At 39.2% G+C, this 22804-nt stretch overlaps 1 protein-coding gene and 1 long non-coding RNA gene across 2 annotated transcripts in view; one reads left to right on the plus strand and one right to left on the minus strand.

Annotated features, from left to right (window-relative positions):
- The window catches only part of LOC119708098, a 132986-nt gene that overhangs the window by 41601 nt on the left and 68581 nt on the right, over positions 1 to 22804 (plus strand). The gene's annotated exons all lie outside the window — the stretch shown is intronic.
- SLC38A4 (solute carrier family 38 member 4) lies at positions 1048 to 22388 on the minus strand. Its single transcript, XM_038154030.1, has 16 exons — positions 22244 to 22388; positions 18214 to 18444; positions 17333 to 17423; positions 15914 to 16029; positions 12917 to 12990; positions 12697 to 12789; positions 11029 to 11110; positions 10855 to 10937; positions 10693 to 10751; positions 10046 to 10324; positions 9848 to 9927; positions 8656 to 8756; positions 7563 to 7687; positions 4858 to 5002; positions 3765 to 3862; positions 1048 to 2367 (listed from the first exon to the last, which is right to left on the minus strand). Exons 2-16 carry the CDS (start codon positions 18330 to 18332, stop codon positions 2266 to 2268), a joined length of 1647 nt encoding a protein of 548 aa, XP_038009958.1. The 5' UTR covers positions 18333 to 18444; positions 22244 to 22388; the 3' UTR covers positions 1048 to 2265.

The raw sequence follows: 22804 nt of genomic DNA on the forward strand, positions 1-22804 counted from the left end.
CAGCCCCTCTACCCTGTATTTTTTTCCCATAAATAGGCAGTGATGTGGCAATATGCCACAGTTCTTTTACTTTTCTTGAGGTCATCTGTATATTTTGGGTGGACTACATGAATTCCTAAGTCTCTACACTCAGCTGTAGCCACAATGTGTTTTAACTCTGAAGTTAAGATGCAGTTACAATTTCATACATACAACTCTAGTAATAGTAACAGGAAGAGAGGTATGATGGTGTTTTACCATTCATTCTGGTCCATGTTAAAGGTCTCTTCAGTAATAAAGTGACATTATTTGTATTAATCTACTTAAACTAAAAATATTATTGGCACCATTTTCTTTAAAAAATGCAAAGCCAGACTTAGCATTCATAAGGAAGTGTTTCCCAGTATATTAAGGATACAGTACTCAAGTGAGCAGATAATATTGCTCAGAAAGGTAGCATTTAACATGAAATATATATATTCCTTTCCAGTTGATTTGTAAGTATACACAATTGATGCACACACTGACATGCATACAAACAGAATTTTGTATGAAGGCAAGGAGGGAGCACAGACAACTTTAGAGTACTTCACAGCCTTCTGAATCTACAGCTTTTTGTGTAAAATCTGTTTACTCAACAGATTTCTGAGTCAGAAAATGAAAACTCCTTTTACATGAGCTTGGATTCATGTAAGTGTGATAAACCCAACAGTGGCACCTTCCCACTCATTCCCCCTGCTAAGGAGCCAGCAAGACCTCTCTGGCTGATTTTCCCTGGTGTGTGCAGAGAGCATATGTAGTGAGTACTCCACAACACAGCCCAATTCATGATTTGACTGTTAATTAAATATGAATATAGCATGGAATGCAACCCTTTTTTTCATGTCTTGCACAGCTGTATAGCACAATGCACTTGAGATTGTCAGTAATGCTGTCACCCTCACATTACGTAACCATATAGGATGTTGTTAAATGCTGATGTGTGCATAGACAAGATGAGGCACAGCAATTGAGCAAGTAATTCAAATTTGTGGTGTACAATGGTAATACAAAACTTCAAGACATGTATTAAGAATTCTCAAGAGGAAAACATCTTGAAATTTATTGTAACGTAAGTAGTAAACATATGAATGTGTTTTTACACAGGTAGCAGTTAGGGCTTGCTACAGGTATATTTCAACCACTGGTGAATAAAAACAGACCTTTTACAAACCCACCAATTCAATATGTTTCCTTCAAAATAATATTAAGTGTGTGGCTATGAAAACAGAGTGACACATAAAAAAAATCAAAAATCATATACCACAGGATAACATTTTTATGACTAGAGGAAAACAAAAAATTATGTACATAAATACATATATTTTATATATAGCAAATTACAGTTTCCTGCACTGAACATTTATCAAATACACAAGTACTGAACAATACTGGATAGGGTGCTTTGTCACACCTTGTGGTCTCCTTAAATTCCTGTGAGAGTGGAAGACAAGTTTTTATGGAGGATACAACTTGTTCAGTGATGTAAGTTCACACAATAATTAAAAATTAAAGAACAACAACAAAAAAAAAAACCAAAACAACCCTACTGCAGAAATGACTGATATTTCCAGCACAGGCATCTTTAAAAACAAAATGAGAATACTCTACTGTTCTTTCAAGCACTTTCCCCAACAGATAATCTTTGTCAGAGAGCTTTATTCTGTACAACAGCTGAGTGATGAATCTGGGCAACAAATCTAACACTCAGCTTTGTCCACTGGCTTGTCAAAGCCACTGTCTTTCTGATAGGCAGGTCAGTCTATCAGGCACGGTGGAATCACCTTCCAGATCCCCTCCAGAAACTGTACCCTTTCTCTTGAACCTGGGCAGCCACTCCCATGACCTTCAGATCGAAAATGAGGCGCTGGCTGGTTTTCTGGCCATTACCTTTCCAAGGCTCTAGGAACTGTGGTTACTATCATCACGGGAGATTTTGAAAGGGGTGACACCAAGCTATTTTTTAGGACTATGTACAAAGTTATTTTGGTTTTGAAAACAGAAAGCATTCACACCACACTTTTCATTTCACCTGTCCAGAAATGCTAAGCTTAGATTCCTAATGCATAAATAACAATCCTTATTGACAAGGATGATGTAGACTCCGTTGGGTTTTTGTGACCTTACCAGAAACTGTCTTCAAAGTACTGCAGTTACTAGCTAGGAATAACAATCCCGTTCAGATGTTCTTCAGAGCACACAATACAAATATTTGTGTTATAAAAAGCACTTGGTTGTGTTCACAGGTTAATGATGTCTTGAACTTGGGGGATTGTAAATCCAGTCCATTACAATAAGAGTCATACTCACAAGCATGAAGATTATGCCAACTATGAGGAAAATTAGAGCCTGCAATTGGGTAATGAAATTTAATTAATAAAGCAAGTGACTTAGCAGGAGGTAGCTCATAGATTGCCCCACTGGATCTGCATTAGTGTAATACCCATGACCTAAGTTTGGCTTATTCTATGTGACTAAAGCCCAAGTAATGTTGTACGGGGATACATGAACCAAAGTTAGTCCTGTGTGAATTTCAGTCCAAGAGAGATGGACTTTACACAGCTAGATCTGAAAACAGCCCTCTTTGGTACTGTGAACAATACTAAAAAATATAACAAAGAAACAAATTTGTTTTTTATCATTAAAAATGACAAATTTTCAATCAATGCTCATAGTTTCTGACATTAAGTACAACTTCAGAGTTAATCTGCTGAATCCTTATTAGACAAATAGGTAAGTCCATATCTCTTATCTGACAGTGTTTTTGTATATATTCGAGTGATTCAGATGCTTGTAGTCACCCTTTGCATTAGTGGAGCTTTAGTTTACCATAATCTGTCCACACTTAACAATACTCTGTCTTTGTAAAACACAGATGAATATTGGTGATCTCAGTGCAGGATGTCAAATTCTAGATGTGCCTAACACACAGCAACATGAAGAGTGAATAAAGACACGTGAAAAAATATTCACAGTCTCTCTACAATAACAGCTGCAAAAGCCATTGTAGAAATAATTTCATCATAATAAATTTCTTTTATACTAGAAGTATGTATCAGTTACATGACTTTTGTGAACATATGTATATAGATGTATATATGCCCATCTGTTTACATTATGTGCCCACATATATATTTCATCAATAACTTTTCTAATTACATTTTCAAAGAACATTTCCTCAGAGATAGTTAAATCTGCAGGCAGTTATTGATGTTCAAGATGAAAGGTATTGCAGTGGCAGTCCAGCATGACATGTAGACACATGCTGTGCATAAATGATAGACCTTCATACAAGGTTTGTGGATCTCTCTCAGAGGAGAGCTCACAATTACTTATTTATCTCTGCAGTGCAACTTCCTTCTTAACCTTGACCTCAAATCTTCCTGTTAATCCACAGCTGGTCTTCTAGCATGAACCAACAACTTTTTATAGACTGTCTTGATGCTATTTATGCAAATGCAGGTGTTAACTGGAGTTTAGATTGGATTAAGTCAGTCCCTTTTTCTAGTGTTTTAAGGAACACTTTATCCTAAATACTTAGGTGAGTGTTGGGAGCAGTAGGCCTCTAAGGGCTTTGTCTTGAGAAGCCTGAGGTGAATCCCACTGCCCAACCTGTATTTTGAGTGAGACACTACCATTCAGGAGCAAGTGCCAGATGTTGCAAGTCAATGGTCTGAGTGTTAATGAAGAGTGGAAATCACACACCCTCCCACCCTTCCTCTTGCAATTGCCACCAATTCTCTTACCCCAATCTTCTGGGGAGACCTCAGGGGTTCCTTCTTAACAATTCTCAGGTAGAAGGCTCCAGGGAGGATGAAAATCAACATTGTAGCAGAAGAGGCTCCTGGAAGAGAGAGCAGAGCTGAGTGCTGCACATTTTGACATAAAAGCAGAGTGGTGCACCTGCAAAAGAGAGCCTGTGGGGAGGCAGCTGCCATTCTGAGCCCAACTGTACAAAGGACTCTCTCTGTAGACAACACTCGTGGAGAGCTGTAGATGTCCGAACACTTATTTGAGTGATTGAGGCCTGAGGAGACACTTGTTACTGGGAGGGTTTTTTCAAAGTGGTTGGCTGCCTGTGGTGGAGCTGTCTGCATGTCAGCTGAATCCTGTCTGCTGTCAGGTGAAGCAAGGACAAATAGACATTCCCAGGGCAGGATGACCCCGGAAAGCGGGTGTTGAAAAGAAAGTGGATGATCTGTGCCTAAGAAGTGCTGACTCCTCTCTGCTCAGCAGTGTCCAGCATGGAGATCTGGGTATAAAAGGCAGGGAGGAGCAAACCAGCTGCAGAAACCCCATGGAGGTACCTTTCTCAAAGGCATCTGCATCCCTGAGTCCTCAAGCACTTCAGAGCATGGAGGCTCTTCATGGACCTCTTTGGTCAGAGGCCAAAACTGGCCAAAAGAAAGTGGTAGGGAGAGAACTGTTAATGCCAAAAGAAATGTATCACTTTTCTTCTTTTTCTAGCACAACAGTCTGGAAGTCAATACTTTTTTTCATGCTATAGGTGCTTGAAAACCAAAGGTGATTTCCCTCTTCTCCACATATATTAAATTCCCTTTTGGTCAAAATTGTAATTCCTTACCAGTTTTTATATCCTTACCAGTTTTTATATGCAGCATGTGCCTCATGCAAACAACAACATGCCCCAACAACAAAGCTGGGTAGCTTGTAGCTTTGTCTGTCAGCTATTTGGGAATCCTTACATCGCCTTTAAATTCAATTTGTGTTTATATTACTCTGCTATAAGACTTAAACACAGATTGACTTTCAGTCCATGAATGTGAATATGTTGTAGAAAGGATAATAGAGTCAACAAAAAGTATTTATGAAACCTACCAATAAATCCAAAAATGTCTTTAATAGTTGGGACAAAAATTACAAGCAGATCATTAAAAGCCAAAATTACTGCTGCAATCAGGAAATGTCTTATCCAGCTGAATGGCCTTTTGGGAAACAGCAATGCGCTGATAGATGAACGGATCTGCAAGATGAAAGACAACAGGGAAAGTAGAACAACAACTAGTTTATCTTTGCTTTCAGTTAAAAAATAATCTATATTAGTTACATCTGTTGTGAGAAATTCTGACTGAAAAAATGTGTTTTCAGTCTTTGATTCCCATAATATAATCTGACTCTGATGTAGGTTTTCGAGAACTGAGTTCACAGTTTAATGCAGAAACTCAAATATTTGCAGAGTAGGAGAAAGTCAAGTAAATAGGGTGTAAAATCAGGGACATGAAATCTGTTCAACTGTAAGATGCTAATATCAGCAAAAAAATCCTCAAAGAGCCCCCCCACTATAAGTACTAATCAGCAGGCAAAAAAAAGAGCATGTGTGAAGAATGAATTGCTGTATTCCTGAACCTGATGAAAATCCCACAATAATTCTGTCATTTACTTTTCTGAGAGATAGGGGAAGCTGTTGTACTTAATCATTAAATATATACATATACATATCTGAAAAGAAAAGCATATTTTTCAATGCCACTTGGAAATTATAACTCTAAAACCTATTGCAGAGGATCCATTTTTGCTTCACTGAATTTCTCACACATCATGGATTTTTTTTTGCTTTTACAACATAAAAGATGGTAAGTAGAAAAAAGGCCAAAAGCAAATCCATTTGGTAGCTGGAGATAATGTTATTCTGAAGTACCAAAATTAACTTAAAAGTTGATATGTAGAAATTGAACAAAAATATTTTTAACTCCAAAAAGCTCCAAACGCACTTCTGTTTGGTTGTTTTAAAGTAACATATAACTGCTTTTAGGTGAGTTTGGCAATTGAATAAATATATGGGGATCTCTTAGTGTAGTACATCACTTGAAAACACACCATGAGTTTTGTATTTTATGTTTTTCAGGTTAATGTAAACCAATATTAGAAAGAAGGGGGCAAATTGAAAATATTTTGTCCAGTTTTTGAGTTGGTGTAAAATAGGTTTATTACAGAAAAAACTTCTGCCTGCATTCCTGTGAGCTTACTGAGAGCATATTGTGCATTATTTCTTTTGTGACACAGTCCTTAAAAAGAGGCTATCAAACTGAAGTTTTACAGTGACTAATGGTATATAGATCTATATTTAATTTATTTTTCTGGCAACGCAATAACTTTTTTTTTTTAATAAAAGACTCTGACTACTTTAAGAAAATACAAATGGCATGATTAATTAAAAAAAGTAGTTGATATATTTCTACTGCTTACTTGAAGCAGTAAGATCTGCTGAGATGGCTGTCCTGATAGAATGTGTAAAGCTCTTTGATATTCTGGTTTACAAGCAAAAGATATTTTCTTGGGAGTAATTTTAATGGAAAAATCAGTGTTGTGGTTTGTAACTGCTAACTATTCAAATATAAAAATGGTTACACAGAAATCTAAAAATACAAAATGCTACACCTGACAGGCTTCTTCAATGCCCTTAGCTTGTTTTCCCATGAAGACTGATCAATTTGTTAAGATTAATTGAAACATTTAGCCACTGGTTTGAGCACGATTTTTAAGGCAGAGCACTGGACCTCTTCAAGCTAGAAGGACTGACTGCTCAGGATGCTTTTCACCTGACTTTTTTTAAAATTTTTTTTATTTTATTTATTTAGTAGACAACATTGAGCAGTGATCACTGCTCTTAGGCATTTGTCAGCAAGCCTGGAAACAGTACCCACGCAGAGTGTGCATTGCATCCAGGACAACGGAGCAACAGGACCCTGGGGTCACTCAGATGGGAGTGCTGTGGTGTGATGCAGCTTGCTGGGAGCCTTCCCACAGCATGATGCTGGGCTTGTACGTGCTGTACTAATGACACACCAGCCCCCCAAAACCAAATGATGAGGATCAGCTATTTTCTCTTCTGCTGCCTGGCAGCTCAGGGAAGACATGAGGCACAGTCTTATACATTCAGGAGCCTGGAGTTCTGCCCATTGGGGGAGATTGATCCCTGAGGAGGGTCTGTCCCTCTGCAGAGCAATTTGTTTAGCTGTGTTTTTCTGCCCCTGCTACTGTGGTTATTGTGTTTTTCCCAGTGAAGAGCACACAGAAGTTCCAAACTTTGCTAAGACAACTGACTATGCAGCTCTTTTGTACCTCTTTTTTTCTGGCATTTAGTTTCCGCACCTGTCCATAGACTCAAGCCTGTAAGGTGAGCACAGGGCCCTCTGTCCCTGTACTTTAGCAGCCCAGTGTGGGAGTCCTGCACAATGCATGACCTGAGCTTCATGTGTCTGTCCTAAGTTTGGATGCTATAGTAGGTGCCTGTGTCTATATTAGGAAATCTCATAAGAGGTTTCAGTATATCCCCAAGACTTTGGTACTTAGGACTGCTCTGACAAATAAAGTACAGAAAGAGCCAGGGAGACAGAGAAGTAATTCCTGATATATTTATAAAGACTGATTTATTCCAGTCTTTCAAATTTTGCAGCCCTAAATACCTAAGGCCCATGCTCTGGTCAAATGAGAAAACAGACCTCTCTAAATAAAAAGCTCATGATAAAAGCACATTCAGTCACTGTTAATGGATTAGCCCTGATTTCAGCTCTTTTACTTACAGGGAAAAGGACAAGGGGCACAGTCAGGGTTACAGCCACCAGCACTGCCAGGCGAACTGACAGCAAAAGGGTGTCAAATGTGTACACTTTAGTGTATGTATGAAGAAGCTCATCTTCAACTTCTCCTACGGAAAGGAAACAGAAAGGAGTTAAATCACTTAAGCAGTACCTTGCACATTTAAAAGGATCTTTATACTGCAGCCAGATAAGAGATAAGATTAACTGTAGCCCAGCTGCTGTCATTAGATACAAGTTATGGGCTAGACATGAAAAAGGAATTTTCCCACTGTGACTGATACTAGTCCATCATTCAGAGACAATGAGGGTAATACAGCTCTGAGGTGATGCTTTGTACTCTAGTATCTTTGAGATGACTTTGAGAAAGTCATTAAGTGGATGTAGAAGCTGAAGTAAAAAATAATCTCTGTGATATGAAACAACTCACTGAACTGGTAACAGCTCCTTTTGACCTCCACCCAGATGTCTCAGCTCTCAAGCAGAGCCCTCTTGCCCCAGTGATAGGGAGCAGAGTGTGCTGTATCATTCACTTCTCTGCTGTATGGAGGGACTAACAAGGTAAAAAGAGGTGCTGTTTGCACAAAATGGTGTGCTAATAGAGGGACTACTCTGTTTGCCTATCGGTTAGTTTAGCTCATCCAGATTTTTTTTACACTAGAATGATTTGCACCTGTTTTTCAGCATAGATGAAACTGGACAAGCGGCGTCAGAGACAGATTGGATAGCACTTAATAGTGTCATGTAAAACTGTTGAGCACCGGAGTATTTTTAGTACTCTTGGCCTTTGCCAAGAGTCAAGTTTACAGCAGCTTCTTGTCTGAGTTCACAAAGTCAAGGGAAACAAAACTGGCCCCCCAGTAGATGCCTTGGAGTCTCTCACAGGTGAGGCCTGACAGTTGGATAGGTCCCACAGTTCACTCAGAAGGTTACACACTGTGTATTCGAATTGAATGTTGCTTAAACTTGGATTCAGGCCCCCAGAAAATGCATTAATACTTGAGTCTTTGTGATAGAACCAGCCTGCCTGCATTAAAAAGTGAGGGAAAATTCTGCAGAGAACAGTGTTTTGACCTACCATAGAAGGTAAGATATCCAAAGAGGGCAGCCAGAAGATACATGATAAGCATGCCAGTGATGGAGATGTTTGAGACATTCTGCATCCGCTTTCGGGAGCGACTGAAGTACAAAAGAAACAGAATAACAGTCCTATAAAGCCTCTATTTGTACAAGAAGTGCTCTGAAGGGTCTTAGCTCTCTGACACACCCTCAACAGATAGAAAGTTCATGGAAACTATATTGGTTACATAGAGCTCTTGATGCTTCACAACTCTGTGCAGAGCAGCACAGATTTATGAAATGTGTTGAAACTGCATTTCTAGTGCTTTTTCTGTGGCAACATAAAAATGTGCCACATTATTTCGTATATCACTATTTATTAAATGTCAATCTCAAATGGTATTTTAGATTTAAAAAATGGAGGGATGAGAATTACAGGTCTGTTGACAATAATAGACAAGAGCTTTCAGCCATCTCTATATGAACATACCCTTATATCTACATAAGGCTGTTCTGCAGGTTCAAGAACCCTTGCAGATCACATCCTTCCTTCATAAATCCTTTGGTTAAAGAACATCATCATCTTATAGGACCTGAAAGCATTTTCCCAAGTCATTTTAGAATTTTTATGGCTTCTGAGGTTAAACCTACTGAAACAGGAGGTAATGGTTCTTAGCCTCCTAGAGTTTTGCAACACTTCCTCCTGCAATGCAATTTTTGCTGTTCAGCAAATGCCTTTTATTAGTCCTTCCCTGCTATTAACTCCGTGCTGTTTTAAGCAAGTATATTTGATTTTTGGTATTTGTTGAGCAAAATAGGCTGAGTGAAGAGCCTATCTAAGACACCAAAACTAGTGGCATCCCAAGAAACTTCAAGAGTAAGCAGCAACTGACACAGACACAGAACACATTTAGGTATTATTAGAAACCAGAATTATCTGTTTCAGTGAAACCAAGCTCCCCAGTTTATTTCAGATCATTTGAAGGACTTTCCAGATTCTTCCTTTACTAAGTAATATTGATCAATTCAGTGGTTCTCTGTCACCAACATCTGACTATAAGACCAAAGCAACGCCAAAATCTGCTTACTATGGAAAGCAATAATTCACTATCACATGGATGTTCACACACCAGCAATCAATGGACAGCATGTAGAAAATTATCTCTATCTATGCTTAACTGGAAGTATTGGACAGAATTTAAGAACCTTACTCTTTGAGTTCACTGTATATTGGTAGCACCTCAGGGTGGCATACGAATGCAAATGCCAGGATGGGTATTGCATAGGCAGTCTGTAAAATAAAGCTCCCATTAGTAAGAATGTTCACGGCTGTACCTCTGACTTTTGGCAGGCAGCAGTTTAGCTGTGGTACAAGTGGTGGAAGACATATTCTACAGAATCTCCCTTACCCGTGAGTTGAACACAAAGTATTTTGGCTGGCACTTGTCACTACTGTCGCTGTGTGCTTCGTATTCTACACCGCTTTTCGAGGAGATATCTTTTGGCTCCTCCAGGCTTGGGTTGTGCCCAGCTGTGTTGTCCATCATGAAATTCACACCAGAACCGAGTGACCCATTTGATAACATGACCAGGTGCATTGGCACTGTGCTATTAGTGGCAGTCCAGTTTTCAACCCCGTGGTCCATGATGGGAAGAGGACAGGGTATTTGGGATTTCTTGAAGATCACCTACAAAAAAGTAGGTAATTTTATCAGAAGAGTGACACTATAGGAGACTACACATCTGTGGTATTCCAACAGAAGCATAAACAGACACTGAGGAAGAGAGGAAACATAAAACCAAGTGCTACCAATTCTGCTTCTTCTGCAAATATTTGTTGTTACTCTGCCTCTGCTGTTTTGCTACTTTATTTTTTATTGTCAAGTGGTTTTTTAACCGATTTTTTTTATTCTGACTTCATTCAGCAATAGGTTGTTGATTTGATTCACTTGCAGGGGCTATCCTAACATAAACTTGTCAGGGTATGAAGTATAAAAGCATTTAAGGTTTACAGAGTTTGTATTTGTCTGGAGACAATACCCAAACAGTCACCTACCACACTGACAAAGAAAACCATACAGGTCAGCGAAAACCCACTCGTATAACCAAGATAACCTGTGCAGCAAGAAAAACAAAACAAAACAGAACAAAATAGTTCAGTTACATAAAAATTCACAATCCTAAAAGGACTAAGAAATGAGCAGGGCATTAAACTTACCTAAGCTTTTTAGAAGGGAGAGGGGAAGAATAATCACAACTGTTACAAGTATGACGAGGTAGTTCCCATTAAGGTACCATTCTCTAAAGAGGAAGAATAAATATTAAAATAATCATCACTGACATCAAAATGAAAATTTTTCATCTCAGGCTCAGGCTGGGAAAAGACACCTACCCAGAATTCTCCTCAAGTTTCATAAATGCTCTGATGACTTCAGGAAGTTCATATTTAATAATAAAGAGGTAGCTTGACATTGCTGGAAAAAAACCCAAACAAAACAAACACCTTTAGAGAACTGGGTTTCCAAAACTGTACTTCCAAAAAAAAAGAGAAAAGTTTTTGCTAAAGTAGAGAAATGAGTTTTGTTTAAATAACAGTGTGACTTAATAAATAAATCCTTTATATTGTTATGAACATATTCTGAATGACATCTAGTATTCTGTATTAGAATACAATGCAGTTACTACTGAGTTTATAGCATACTTAAATCAGTATTAATTTTTCCTGTTGCTTTTTTGTTATATATGTTTTTTTTTTTCCAGTGGATGCTCTCAATCCCCATTCTGTAGTAACTTTAGATTTACTTCCTCTAGATCTCTTAAGCTGCCTTATCCTTCCTATCTTCAATTTCTTTTTTCCAGTGTCTTGTCTATATATAAAGAAATCAACTAGTTGTCAAGATTCCTGATGTAAGAGTGGGCTTCTATACATCTCATTTAAAATGTACTGCCAGAAGTAATGCTTTTTTTCTTTTTTTTTTTTTTTTTAATTTGTTTTACATTTGTCACAGAGAGGTCTCTAAAGACCTATGGATTAATCTAGACATGAACTAGAGGGACAGCTATTCCTCTTTAACAGGGAAGCATACTTAATTTCTGAATTCAACTGATTTGATATCCAGGCTTGAGGAACAAAAGGAATACCACAGAATAACACCTTTTATGAACAAAATCAAAAAGTCTTTTGCAGTACAGAGATGTGAACTACCTCTGTTTGTGTAGCAAATTTGCTATAACAAGGCAGTATTGATCAATTGATGAAGATTTGCAAACATAGCACCAAAAAACTCGCATAAATTTAATTGATTAATGGCACATTTAATTTAAGTTTCAGTTACTTCTCCTTAAAGAATCTGCAAAAAATTACAAACTCCCTTTTGCTTGCAGACCAGGCATTCTTCAGCCACCTAAAATTCTTCCTCAAGGATAGTAAAGGAAAAAAGCTTTGTTGAATGAATGTACACTCCATCACTGCTGTCACTACTTATATTGGTAAGTCTCCTGTTCTGAGAGGATAGAGGTTATTTGATAGATATTTCACAGGAAGTATCTTTGTGGGTAAGTGCATTCAAAAATTACTTTAAACACACATTTTAGGAATAACACAGCCCAACTGTCATTTGAAGGAATAATTAAAATGTATTCATTCAGATGAAAATGAGCTACTGAAGAGCCTTTAATGGAGGAGTCAGAACCCTGTGCTGTTCCTTTTAGGTCTGACTAATATTTTCTAAGTTGAAGCAGATGCTTCAACTAGATGCTAAGACAGACTGAGCCATACTCAATAAAGAAAATGGCCAGTTCCTTGAGGACAGTCAGGCCACTTTAGCCATCATTGAAGCCTCTTCACTGTCCATGGAGAGATTCCAGGTCTTTCACCATACCCTGAAGTGTCAGGTAACTGAAAAAAATGAGATGAATTCCTCATATCCTTAATTTTTACAATACAATGTATGCTGTATCTGGCTCATCTCTGATGCCGTTTAACCAGACAGAGGAGAGAATGAAACCACTTGTGTTCTGTAGGAAGAGCATAGGAAGCCAGAAAACTTTTGTCTCTTACCTCCAATATTCTGCATTGTGACTGAAATGAAAACACCACACTTCCCGGGCCAGCCAAATGCCTTTGCTCCCAGTTTTTCATATATTAATGATCCTGAAAAAATCCCAAACAAAACCAAAAGAGAAATGTGGGCCACTACATTGGATATACTTGATAAATTGCATTCCAAGGTAAAATACATGCATGCAACACAGACTCTCTGTCAATCACAGTCTCCTACCTCCTTCTTTTGATATCTTCAGTAAAAGGTGGACCGAGTAGAGTGACAATATTGCTACGCTGAGCAGCAAAACTCTGCAAGGCAAAGCAGAAGTCAGAATCCTAAGCAGGACATCAGAGACACTCAGCTGATTTGAACATACACTTGCTCGTTCTCATGAAGTTCAACATGTCAAATTAGCAAATTTGTTCTTTGGTCTCCCAGTGCTAAATGCAGAGCTAAGTGTCAACTGTTGCTTACTTGTGAGTACAGTTGCATCTACTACACTCATTCTCCTGAAGGCTTCTTGAAGTCTACTAAGTGCTAGTTCTGTGCTAGTCTACAAGGACAAAATCTTATATCTTAACAAGATCTCACTAAAGTAAACATTTCTATGCAAGAATCTGGTCTTTGAACTCTCACCTGCCCACTAACCTCTCATTTTCAAATCTCTCCTTAATCAGAGCTGTCAAAAACCCCCAAAAAATGAAACCCAAAACCAAATTGTGACTGGGACAACTTCAGTGTTGTCTTGGATGTTCACTGCTTTTGACTTCTGCCATATCACTGTGCAGTGGAGATAAGTTGCCTGCTGTGTGAGTATATTAGAAATCTTTCCATCATGTTAAAGCATGGCACAACACTGGAAAACCTGCTCTTGGAGCACTGGTAACTAAGCTTGTAATTTTAGTCTGCTTGAAGATACTGGTACCTGACTTCAATAATTCTGATTACTGCCATGTTCCTGCCACACAGCAGGTGTATCCTATGTGATTTCTGCTTTCTGCCTCTTGTAAACTGCTTGTGAAAAATATAGCTTTCTATGACATTTTTGGGGCACAGCACTGTGCATAGCATACCTTATTACCTTAACCATCTTGTCATCAGCCTGCCCAAGTGCTGGTGAGGAAGAGAATAACATAACAGAGATAGAAAATATGGATGCACTTTATCCCGTGGCTAAACAGGAGGTTGTGCCCACAGCTTCCACTCCACTGATCACGTGCTTTGGTATAGATATAGGAGACACTGACAGCCAGGTTCATAAATGAGTTACAGGCTAGGAGCAGACTCAGGCCCTGGGGCTGGGTGATGAACCACCAGACCATCACAATTTTCTCTGAAGTTTGCCTCTTCAAGAGAGACAAACAGCACTACCACCCTGGTGTGGGCAGGGCTGTCTTCTGCTTTGGGCTCATACAATATGGTAATTGGGGGTCATATCTGAGGTGACAGTGCATCCTGCTGAGGTGGCGTCCTCCTTGACCAGGGCTACCCATACAGCTGCTTCAGAGACAGGATCTCTGAGTCCTGACACATGAGGTGGGGTAAATCAAAGTCCTCCTGGTTGCAACTGCTATATCATGCTGGGCAGCAGAAATATTGCTTTTGGAGTTTTGTGAGCCTTCTATTTTCCTTCACCCTGTAGAACACCTTCCAGCATGAAAACACTTTGGCAACATGAGAAAAGTAAATTACAAAAATTTGGACGATGATGCCAGCATCATCTAAATTAGAATTCATGTCCCAGCAGTTTCCATTTAGTAGATGGGATTTTTCTGTCCCACTAGTGCTAACATCATGTGCTGTGAAAACGGAAGAACTTCAAGCAAGTAGGTAACTGCTGTGGGGGTAACGGTATCTACAAGTTCATACTTTTAAATAAAATTCCTTCCTTTACCAAAAGGAAGAATGTTCTCATGTACAAAATATGGAGATAGCATAGTAAAGAAAGTGAGTGGCAGGGGGAGATACCTTTCTTTTTTGCTTTAGCATTACTGCCTACTTAAGCACTGCCAACAGAAATAATATCATTAGGCTTGTATCAGAATTTTTAGCCACCAGTCAGTATAAACAGAGTTTCAAAATAAAGATATTATAAAAGTAATATTTTTCCCTGTTAGTGAGGCTTAACATATCACAGTTTTCTTTCCAGTGATCATTTATGAACATACCAGTTAATACAAGTTCTCAGAGAAAGTTGGAGGAGAAAAAATCCTACATTTTTCTGACTCTGATAAAATGTCAGTTTTAGAACTGGCTTCCAATTTTTGCTCTGCAAATACTATATCTAAAACAGTTGGGTGCAGGTGTTATGAAGTGCTTATGCAGAACAGCATTTGAATCTACAATTAATTTTCAGTTGAAAATTATACTGGCAAAACAGGAGATGTTTCTTAGCAACTGTAAGCTACATGTAACATTTTAAATGCTATTGCTGTCACAGTTACACAGTCCTCACAAGCAAGAAGCTCTATAAAACATGCTAGATTTCAGTAATGTAAAAAATGGCTAATTGTCCCACAGTAATATCATGGTTTATTCCGGTCTCATGAGATGCTAAAATTAAGGCTTCAAGATAAAATTAAAATCAGTTATTAAAAAAAAAGCCCAAATTTATTTTTGATCGAATTCATCTCATTAAAAGGAGCCAGATGTTAGCCACAGATTAAAAAACTTCCCATGGCTATATGTTACTGTCTATCAAAACCCATTCTGTGTAGATGCTGTTTGTCAGCCACAGACCATTGCTGTCCTTTGTGCACATTAGGTACAGACAGACTTGAAGCAGCAACATTAGATCTGTGAATGCCTTTGCCCTCAAAGCATGTTTCAGATTATATCGAACGCTCTCTCTCCATTTCTACATAGTGATTAGATAATTGGAGTGATGCAAACGTATTTATGGGTAATTTAATTTCCTTGTTGGATTCCTACACTGAACTGGCAAGATTGGTCTTGTTATTTTAGGACCAGCATGCTGTTCTTTCCTTCTGATTTTTGGCTGCACAGTATCAATTCACAGTTGTGTTTCTAACACAAAGGAGGTCTCTAATTTCAGCAGTGAATTTTCAGCAGTGGATGGTTCCTTGTGGTGAAGCTGAAATGCTTTCATTACAGAGGATCTTGCAAGAATCCTCAGCCAACAAACCAAGATTAACATACCTCTCTAATCATAAAAACTTCAGCTCCAGGCCCCTGCTTATATTCTATTTGTTTCTTTTTCTATGTACTTACATGAAAAGGATAATTCCTGTGTTGGCCATGGCATAGGAGAGCCCTAAGATGCCACTGCCCATAATGGCATTGCTGAGGTTGAACGAGGACATTCCAAAGGAAGTTCTACCCCTGTGCTGTTGGGTGCAAGAACAGAAAATGGCAATTTATTTACATTTTACTGAGCAAGACTGACTAGTTATCCTCATTGCTGGGGTTCCCTGTACTGCTCCCTGGATCCCCAGAGGTGGAGCTTTTTCAAGGTTCCCAAGCCCAGAGGTACTTGCCACCATAAGGAGTGTGCCCCAAAAACAGGTGTGCTCGTAGTGTTTGCCTCTTCCCCTCTTTCATTGTCTCAGTCAGGAGGAGGCTTACTTTCCTGACAGGTGACTTAGGTGACACAGTTACACTGGCTATGCTGGCCAGCCTCCATGGAAATACATGCTGTTATCAAACAGGTTTCTCAATTACCGATTTTTAAATATTCAGATTTTTTAAAAAATGAGTACAACAGATTATTAAATTTGTCTCCAAAGAGAATGCACTTTTTTCTTTGGGGAACTAAAAAGGTGTCTGGGGGGAAGAAAGAAAGGAGTGATCTGTGCCTAGGGCTGGAAGCAGAAGAATGGAAGAGGACAAAACCTAGGAGAGAGGAGATGGTGTGTGAATGAGTTACAACTGACACCAAGTGGAAAAGATAAGGGGAACATGGCTCTTAATTTTAGTTTACAATCACAAATAATATTTTTTATTTTATGTGATCATTCCTTAATAAATTTTTTAACACCACTGATAAAATAATGACTTTCATTTCATTAAATTCACTAAAAATTGAGTAACATTAATCCTGAACAGAGAGGTAGCCACATGCATGCCCCAGGAGCTGGTGCTGTTCTTTCACTTGCATGTGGAGCTGTTTAGGGAGTTGGATGTGTGCTGACCATGTAGAGCTCAGCATCATAAAGCCAAAACAATAAGGTTCTTTTTTAAAGCAGTGCAGCTGAATGTAGATCCATTTACACTGTGCTGGAAACTAGAAATACAAGCATGTATGCACTAAGACACAGATCTACCTGGCTGTAGGAGCTACAAAGTCCTTCTGAGCCCAATGTCCTGTTAGGAAAATGGGTGCAAACCCCCCAACGGCACATCTCAGCTGGGATTACATGGTGATGTTACTGAAGCTCAAGTGTGATCTAAGGAATTTTTCTGATTACTTGTGAAGTAAAGACTCAGTTTTACTTGTAAGACAACAGAAAGTGTCTGCTGCACTAACTGTTAGAAAATGTGTTTATTCTTTGAAAGCCAAGATTGTGCTGGCCAGGCTCCAGAGTAATTTTGCTTACTGACACTCTAAGAAAAAAAATCAGACCAATAAGATCTACTTTGTAATCATTCATTCTCTCATTCATTCATTCATTAAAAAAGAATAAAACTTACATATTCTTCATTATAGTCTTCCAATTTCTTTTTATCCAGATATCCATTTGTAAGGAACTTCTGACTTTCTCCATCATCACTAGCAAAGGGACTGAACACAAAGAAAAATAAGAAAACATTAGATAAAGCTTATGACACACATTTTATTTGAGTAGTGCCTTTTGTCATCAGTGGAAACTTTCCTTTGGCATTGCTATGAATATTTAAAAAATCCATCAAAAAAAAAGCTCTGTTCTCCTGTAAAGTTCTCATGTCCAATGGAATGTTTAGTAGATCTTTGCTTTGATTTGGAATTTAGTTTTAGACCCTGTAATCTTCAAATTACACTTGATTGCAGATGTTGGAAAAGAGATCTGTACTGTCAATAACATGCTGAAGCTGAGCATGTGCTTCACGTCTGGGGAACAAAGGGCCTTGTTGGAGATATGTGCTGGAGGGAGCAGCAAGCTGATAGCAAGAGACTTACTGCTGGTTTTGAGGTGTCTTTTTCCAGCCACACAGGTACTAGTGCTGTGATGGGTTCTGTTGGAATGTCTGAGGGTGGGCTGTCCCTACTGCCCTCCATACCTTGCTCTGGGGAGCATTCCCCCACAGTGTGCTCAGGCTGAACTGCTCTGAGAGTGTATTAATTTACGCATGTACTATCCGACTGGAGTAGTTGGAAATTGCTGTGGGTTAGTCTGTGTTGGGAGCCTGAAAGTATCAGTCTAGGTGGTGGCAGGCAAGTGGGGACCTGGGCTGCCTTGTTCTTCCGGGCACAGTGTCCTCCAAAGCACAGAGCAGGGAGGGTCAGTGCTGTGGGGAAACTTCCCAGATGCCATTAGTGAAGATTATTTATTGATTACTGCTTTCTAGCCTTAACAGAACGGATAAATGCCTACCTGCTAATTGCAGCCTTTTCCGAATCAGCCGGCTCTCTGTAGTTGTCTTCGAGGCTTTCCCCACTGTTGCTCTGATCGTCAGGTTCGATGTTGACTTTTTGCAGCTCCATGCGATCCATTAGAGCGGTCAGCGCTTTCCAGCACACACGCTCGCTTCTTCAGGGTAAACAGTGCTGTGCCGTCTGCTTGCAGGTCCTCTCTGTCATGCAGGGACTGCCAGAACACTCTGTTCTGCAAACAAAACACAACAGAACTCATTAGAGTTTTCTTCAAATTAGATAAACCAGTGTGAATTGTTTGGTTTATGTTTGATCTTTGTAATAGCATTAAGGGGAAACTGTTGCAGACTGGGAAAATTCTGGACAAGCATAAAAGTCTCTTTATATGCCAGCACTTGGTTCTCCTGTCTCCCTTCAAATGGTGAAGGGTGCAGAGGCCAACAGAGGCACCGTGGATATCCAGCATCTGGAAGAAATACAAAGCTAGCAGAAAATAATTTCCTGAACTGCTGCTTTGGAGTTTCCAGGAGAGGGTGATGCAGAAATGTTTTCTGATAAAAACAGGAGTATAGCAGTATATAGACTTTCCCATTTGTTGGAAGATTAATCACAGGTTTAAATGTTTAGTAGATTTGTCCCTTTCACTGGGATCTGACAGAGGTGAGCATTTGTGTATGATCATTTTCTTGATAATTAGGAGCTGCAATTCTGATAGGTCAGTTTCTGTTTTTAAGGGGACTGGTGTTTAATTCTTACTTGACCCATCACTGGAAGCTCTGTCTCTCATAGGATTATTACATGGATATTACACTGATTATCTTTATCCCACGAGAAAAATTCTTGCCTTTTAAAAATCATATGAATAAACGCTCAACTCTTTACTTCTTGTATGGGCCAAATGAAAATGTATGACCCAAATTTACAAAGAGAACTTCACCTCTGGGATTTCAGCAGCTGTGTGCTACAGACTACTAGATACACATGTGAATTCATTTCTTTATTATCAGATTCAAGAGGAAAACACTGTTCAAGAAATGCTGCAGTTCTGCAATCCTTCTCCCTTCCCAAAGATATTCCTTGATGCATTCTCTATTTCCATTTTACAGCTGAGGGGACACCGCTGGAGGGAGTGAGCAAAGATCAGAGAGCACATACTTGGGGCCACAGTTACAGTTTCCTGGACATTTACCCACTGCCTTGCAATCAGGCACACTGGCCAGATTCATGACAATTTTCATAACTATGACATGTCAAATGCAGCGCAGCATTCCATAATAACAATATCAGAAAACACTGCAACAAATAATTTCTAAGTCTGGCTCTTTGCAATACTAAATCTGCAATTATTTAATAGCCTTTCTCCTGGGTTTGCATTTATGGGTGTATAGGTCCAGCTCAATGACCAGACCTTTGCTATCCTCTGATACTGCTGATATGCTGTTCTTAAGAACATCTACAAGCATATATGTAGTGGCAAGATGTTGGAGTGCATGTGTTTAAAATGCAAATATAAACTTTAAATACCAATCCTGGAGGTTAAAACTGACTCCAGGCCAGAAATTAACGTCAAATTCCTTGCTTCTTACTAAAAGCATTCACCCAGATCAGACAACTGAAAAGGAGAAGCAATATCACAGTGCATTAGGAAATTTCCTACCAGAGAGAGCGGCTGGCTTTAATTCTTTCTGCTGCCCCATGGAGTGTTTGTATATGTGAGGGGATGAGTGACTCAGGCATCAGGGCAGAGCTGCTGGCACTGGCATTCCAGTGCCTGGGGGATTCTGCTCGCTTAGGATATGAATAACTCCATGAGATAAAAAAACTGTAACACCCTCCTCACCCCTCCACCCCCAACAGAGCCTTGACAACTGTGGTTTCATTCACAGAACTGTCTTCAAATGCAGACACTGCCCTGTCTGAGAAAGAGAGTTTTTCCAATTCTTGATGCTCATTTTTAATCTGTGTTGTAGAAGTCAGGCAAACAAATCTAACTTTGCTTATCCTTGTTCTGGTAAAGGGTAAAACCTCCTCTGTGTGCACTGCCTAACTGTTGTCGGAAAAATGTCTTTTCCAGAAGTGGCAGTCCAAAAAATACAGATCTTCAAAGGGATGGGAAATGGAGGAAAAGTAAGCAAAAAAGTTGCCAGGAGTTAAGTTGCACAAAGATTAGGCTGAGGATGAAAGCTTGTGCAGCACAGCAAACAATATGGAAAAATTGACTGAAAAGACTTGTTACAGCATAAGAATCATCTGGACGTTGCCCTGTCAAACATTTACGCAAGTCGTCTGATTTATGGGCGTCATCTCAAGAGGCTGTGTAATCACTGCATAAAGCTATGATTTTCTATTTTATTTTATTGCTTTTAATCTTTGAATTCCTAAAAGTCTTCTGGTGAAAGTTCAAATCTTCAGGTGGCAAAATTAATTCTATTGAGAACCTGCTTTCTTGCAGCTGTAATTTTTTAGGAAGAGGTTGGTAGAACTCCAAAGGCTTGCAAACCATGAGCAGAAAGCCACTGACATAAATGTGGGGAGAGTGAGACCCATAAAACAGGCCTGCTATTAGATTTGAATCCTGCAAACACTAATAACTGTGATTATGATCAATGGTGCCTTTGAACTTCAGTAGAACTTGGCAGGGTTGGCCCTTAGTTGGTGGCAATCCATATCTTCAGGTTCCTAGCACTGTAGATACTGAAGGGGTCTGGGAGATGTACAGGCACTGGTAGCATCTTCTCCCCACAAGTAGCATAGAAGAGGCAGAGCTGTCACTTCTTCACCTGAGGGGGACATGGGGTGACCCTGTGCCTCTGGAGTTGTTACTCAGCCTGCAAGATATTTAGATAAAGGGGAATGAACTAACATTGGGCTCTCAGTTGCTCCCCTTCAGGGGTTTGTGCTGGCTGGGTTGCTGCTCCTGGGGGGACAGCCAGGAACCAGGGCAGGGATGGCGTGAAAGAAAAGCCACCAAGGTTGGGCAGGCCTGGGCCCTGCCAGAAGCTTTGCCTGTAATATTGGAGGAAAACCACCAAAGTCCATCTGCTTTAGCTTCCCTGGGATTTAATACTTTCTGCTTCAGAGCTGTCATTTTGGTGCCTAAACATACAAGAGAAATCTCTTAGATTTCCAGTGTTCCTCAAACTTGTCTTCAATACAAGGATGTTTTTGCTGCCTCTTGTAGCATTTGGCTGAACAGAAAAGATTTTTCCAAAAGTATGGTATTAAAATGGAAATACTCATTGCAAAAGAAATTCACCTATTATTAGAGGGCAGTTATTTATCTCTATAAAACTAATTTTCCTCTTCAAGTATAGAGTACTGTTCTGCACCATTTGTTAAGTAATGGTTTTCAGCAATGATTCGGAAAATTATGAAATTTTTGGCATCTGATTTCACAAGGTTATTGATTTCTGTCCAGTCTGCAGTTAGAACACTAGGCGAATGGACAACCACTGGGCAAATAATGCCGGGTCATAGATATGACTAACACTTTCATGGGTTTTGCAATATCAATATTTGTAATCTCTGCCATGGTATCTGATGTGACAGATTTTGCCAGATTCTTTGTCTTCATGACAGTGACTTTATAGTGGCTATTTCAAAATGAAGTGAGTGTTGCAGCTGTGAAATAAATAATTAAAATGTAAAGCCCACTTTCCCAAATTAATTTGTTCAAAGAAATATTAGCCAAGTAATTCAAGAGCCTGGAAAAAATTTCTCAGAAGATAGCCAAGGGCTGCAAAGGAAAGCAATCATTAATTTCTTAATTGACTGGGAAATTTTGAATACTTTGCTGTTCTGTGGTTGCTTAGGTTTTGATTTTCTGTACAAAAGATGAATCTGAATTTCATTCTTGAAGAAATACTAAAGATATTTGCCAGTGCAAATTACCATGTCAGTAAATCTTAAGGTGTCCATCCTTCATACTGCACTTACATTTACAGATTAATTAAATTTATAATTCCCAATTCCTGAAGATACAGTCAGCATCTAAAACACACTGACAAAATTTTATAAAGAAAAAACTTTACCTCTGAGTTAAGCGGGTTCCTTTCCTCACTTGCTAGATAGGTTATATCTTTTAGGAATTGCACCTGTAAGAAAAAGTTTACTCATATGCAACCTAGAGCAGTTGAACAGTGATTTAAAGACAAATGGGAGTGTATGGGATGAACCAATCAACAGCTGCTACACCAAACAACTCCCTTTGACAAACTTGCGTCAGCTCTTAAAAAAAAAGGGGAAAAAAAGAAGAAAGGTAAATCAGTTTATTGGAGCACACTGAGGGCAAACATCTCAGTTACCAGAGCTATTTGCTCTCTGAGCTGAGCCCTATTTCAAAATGCTTCTCCCCAGAACACGCCACCCAAACTTGATCAGACTTTCATTTGACAGTCTGGATTTTTGAATAATGCACATGCATTAATCTTGCAGTAGCACAATAATAAAGAACCTGGAAAATAAGTTGTGGGAGAAATACCTGTTTGCTCCCACACTGCTCTTATCTCTGTGACAACAGAGCTACATCTAGCACTGCCTGTCTGGACTTGGTTTGAAATGTGTGCTTTCAAGGGGGTGTTTGACCTGTGCCT

Source organism: Motacilla alba, chromosome 1A (genome assembly GCF_015832195.1).
Source record: "Motacilla alba alba isolate MOTALB_02 chromosome 1A, Motacilla_alba_V1.0_pri, whole genome shotgun sequence".
Classification (NCBI taxonomy): domain Eukaryota; kingdom Metazoa; phylum Chordata; class Aves; order Passeriformes; family Motacillidae; genus Motacilla; species Motacilla alba.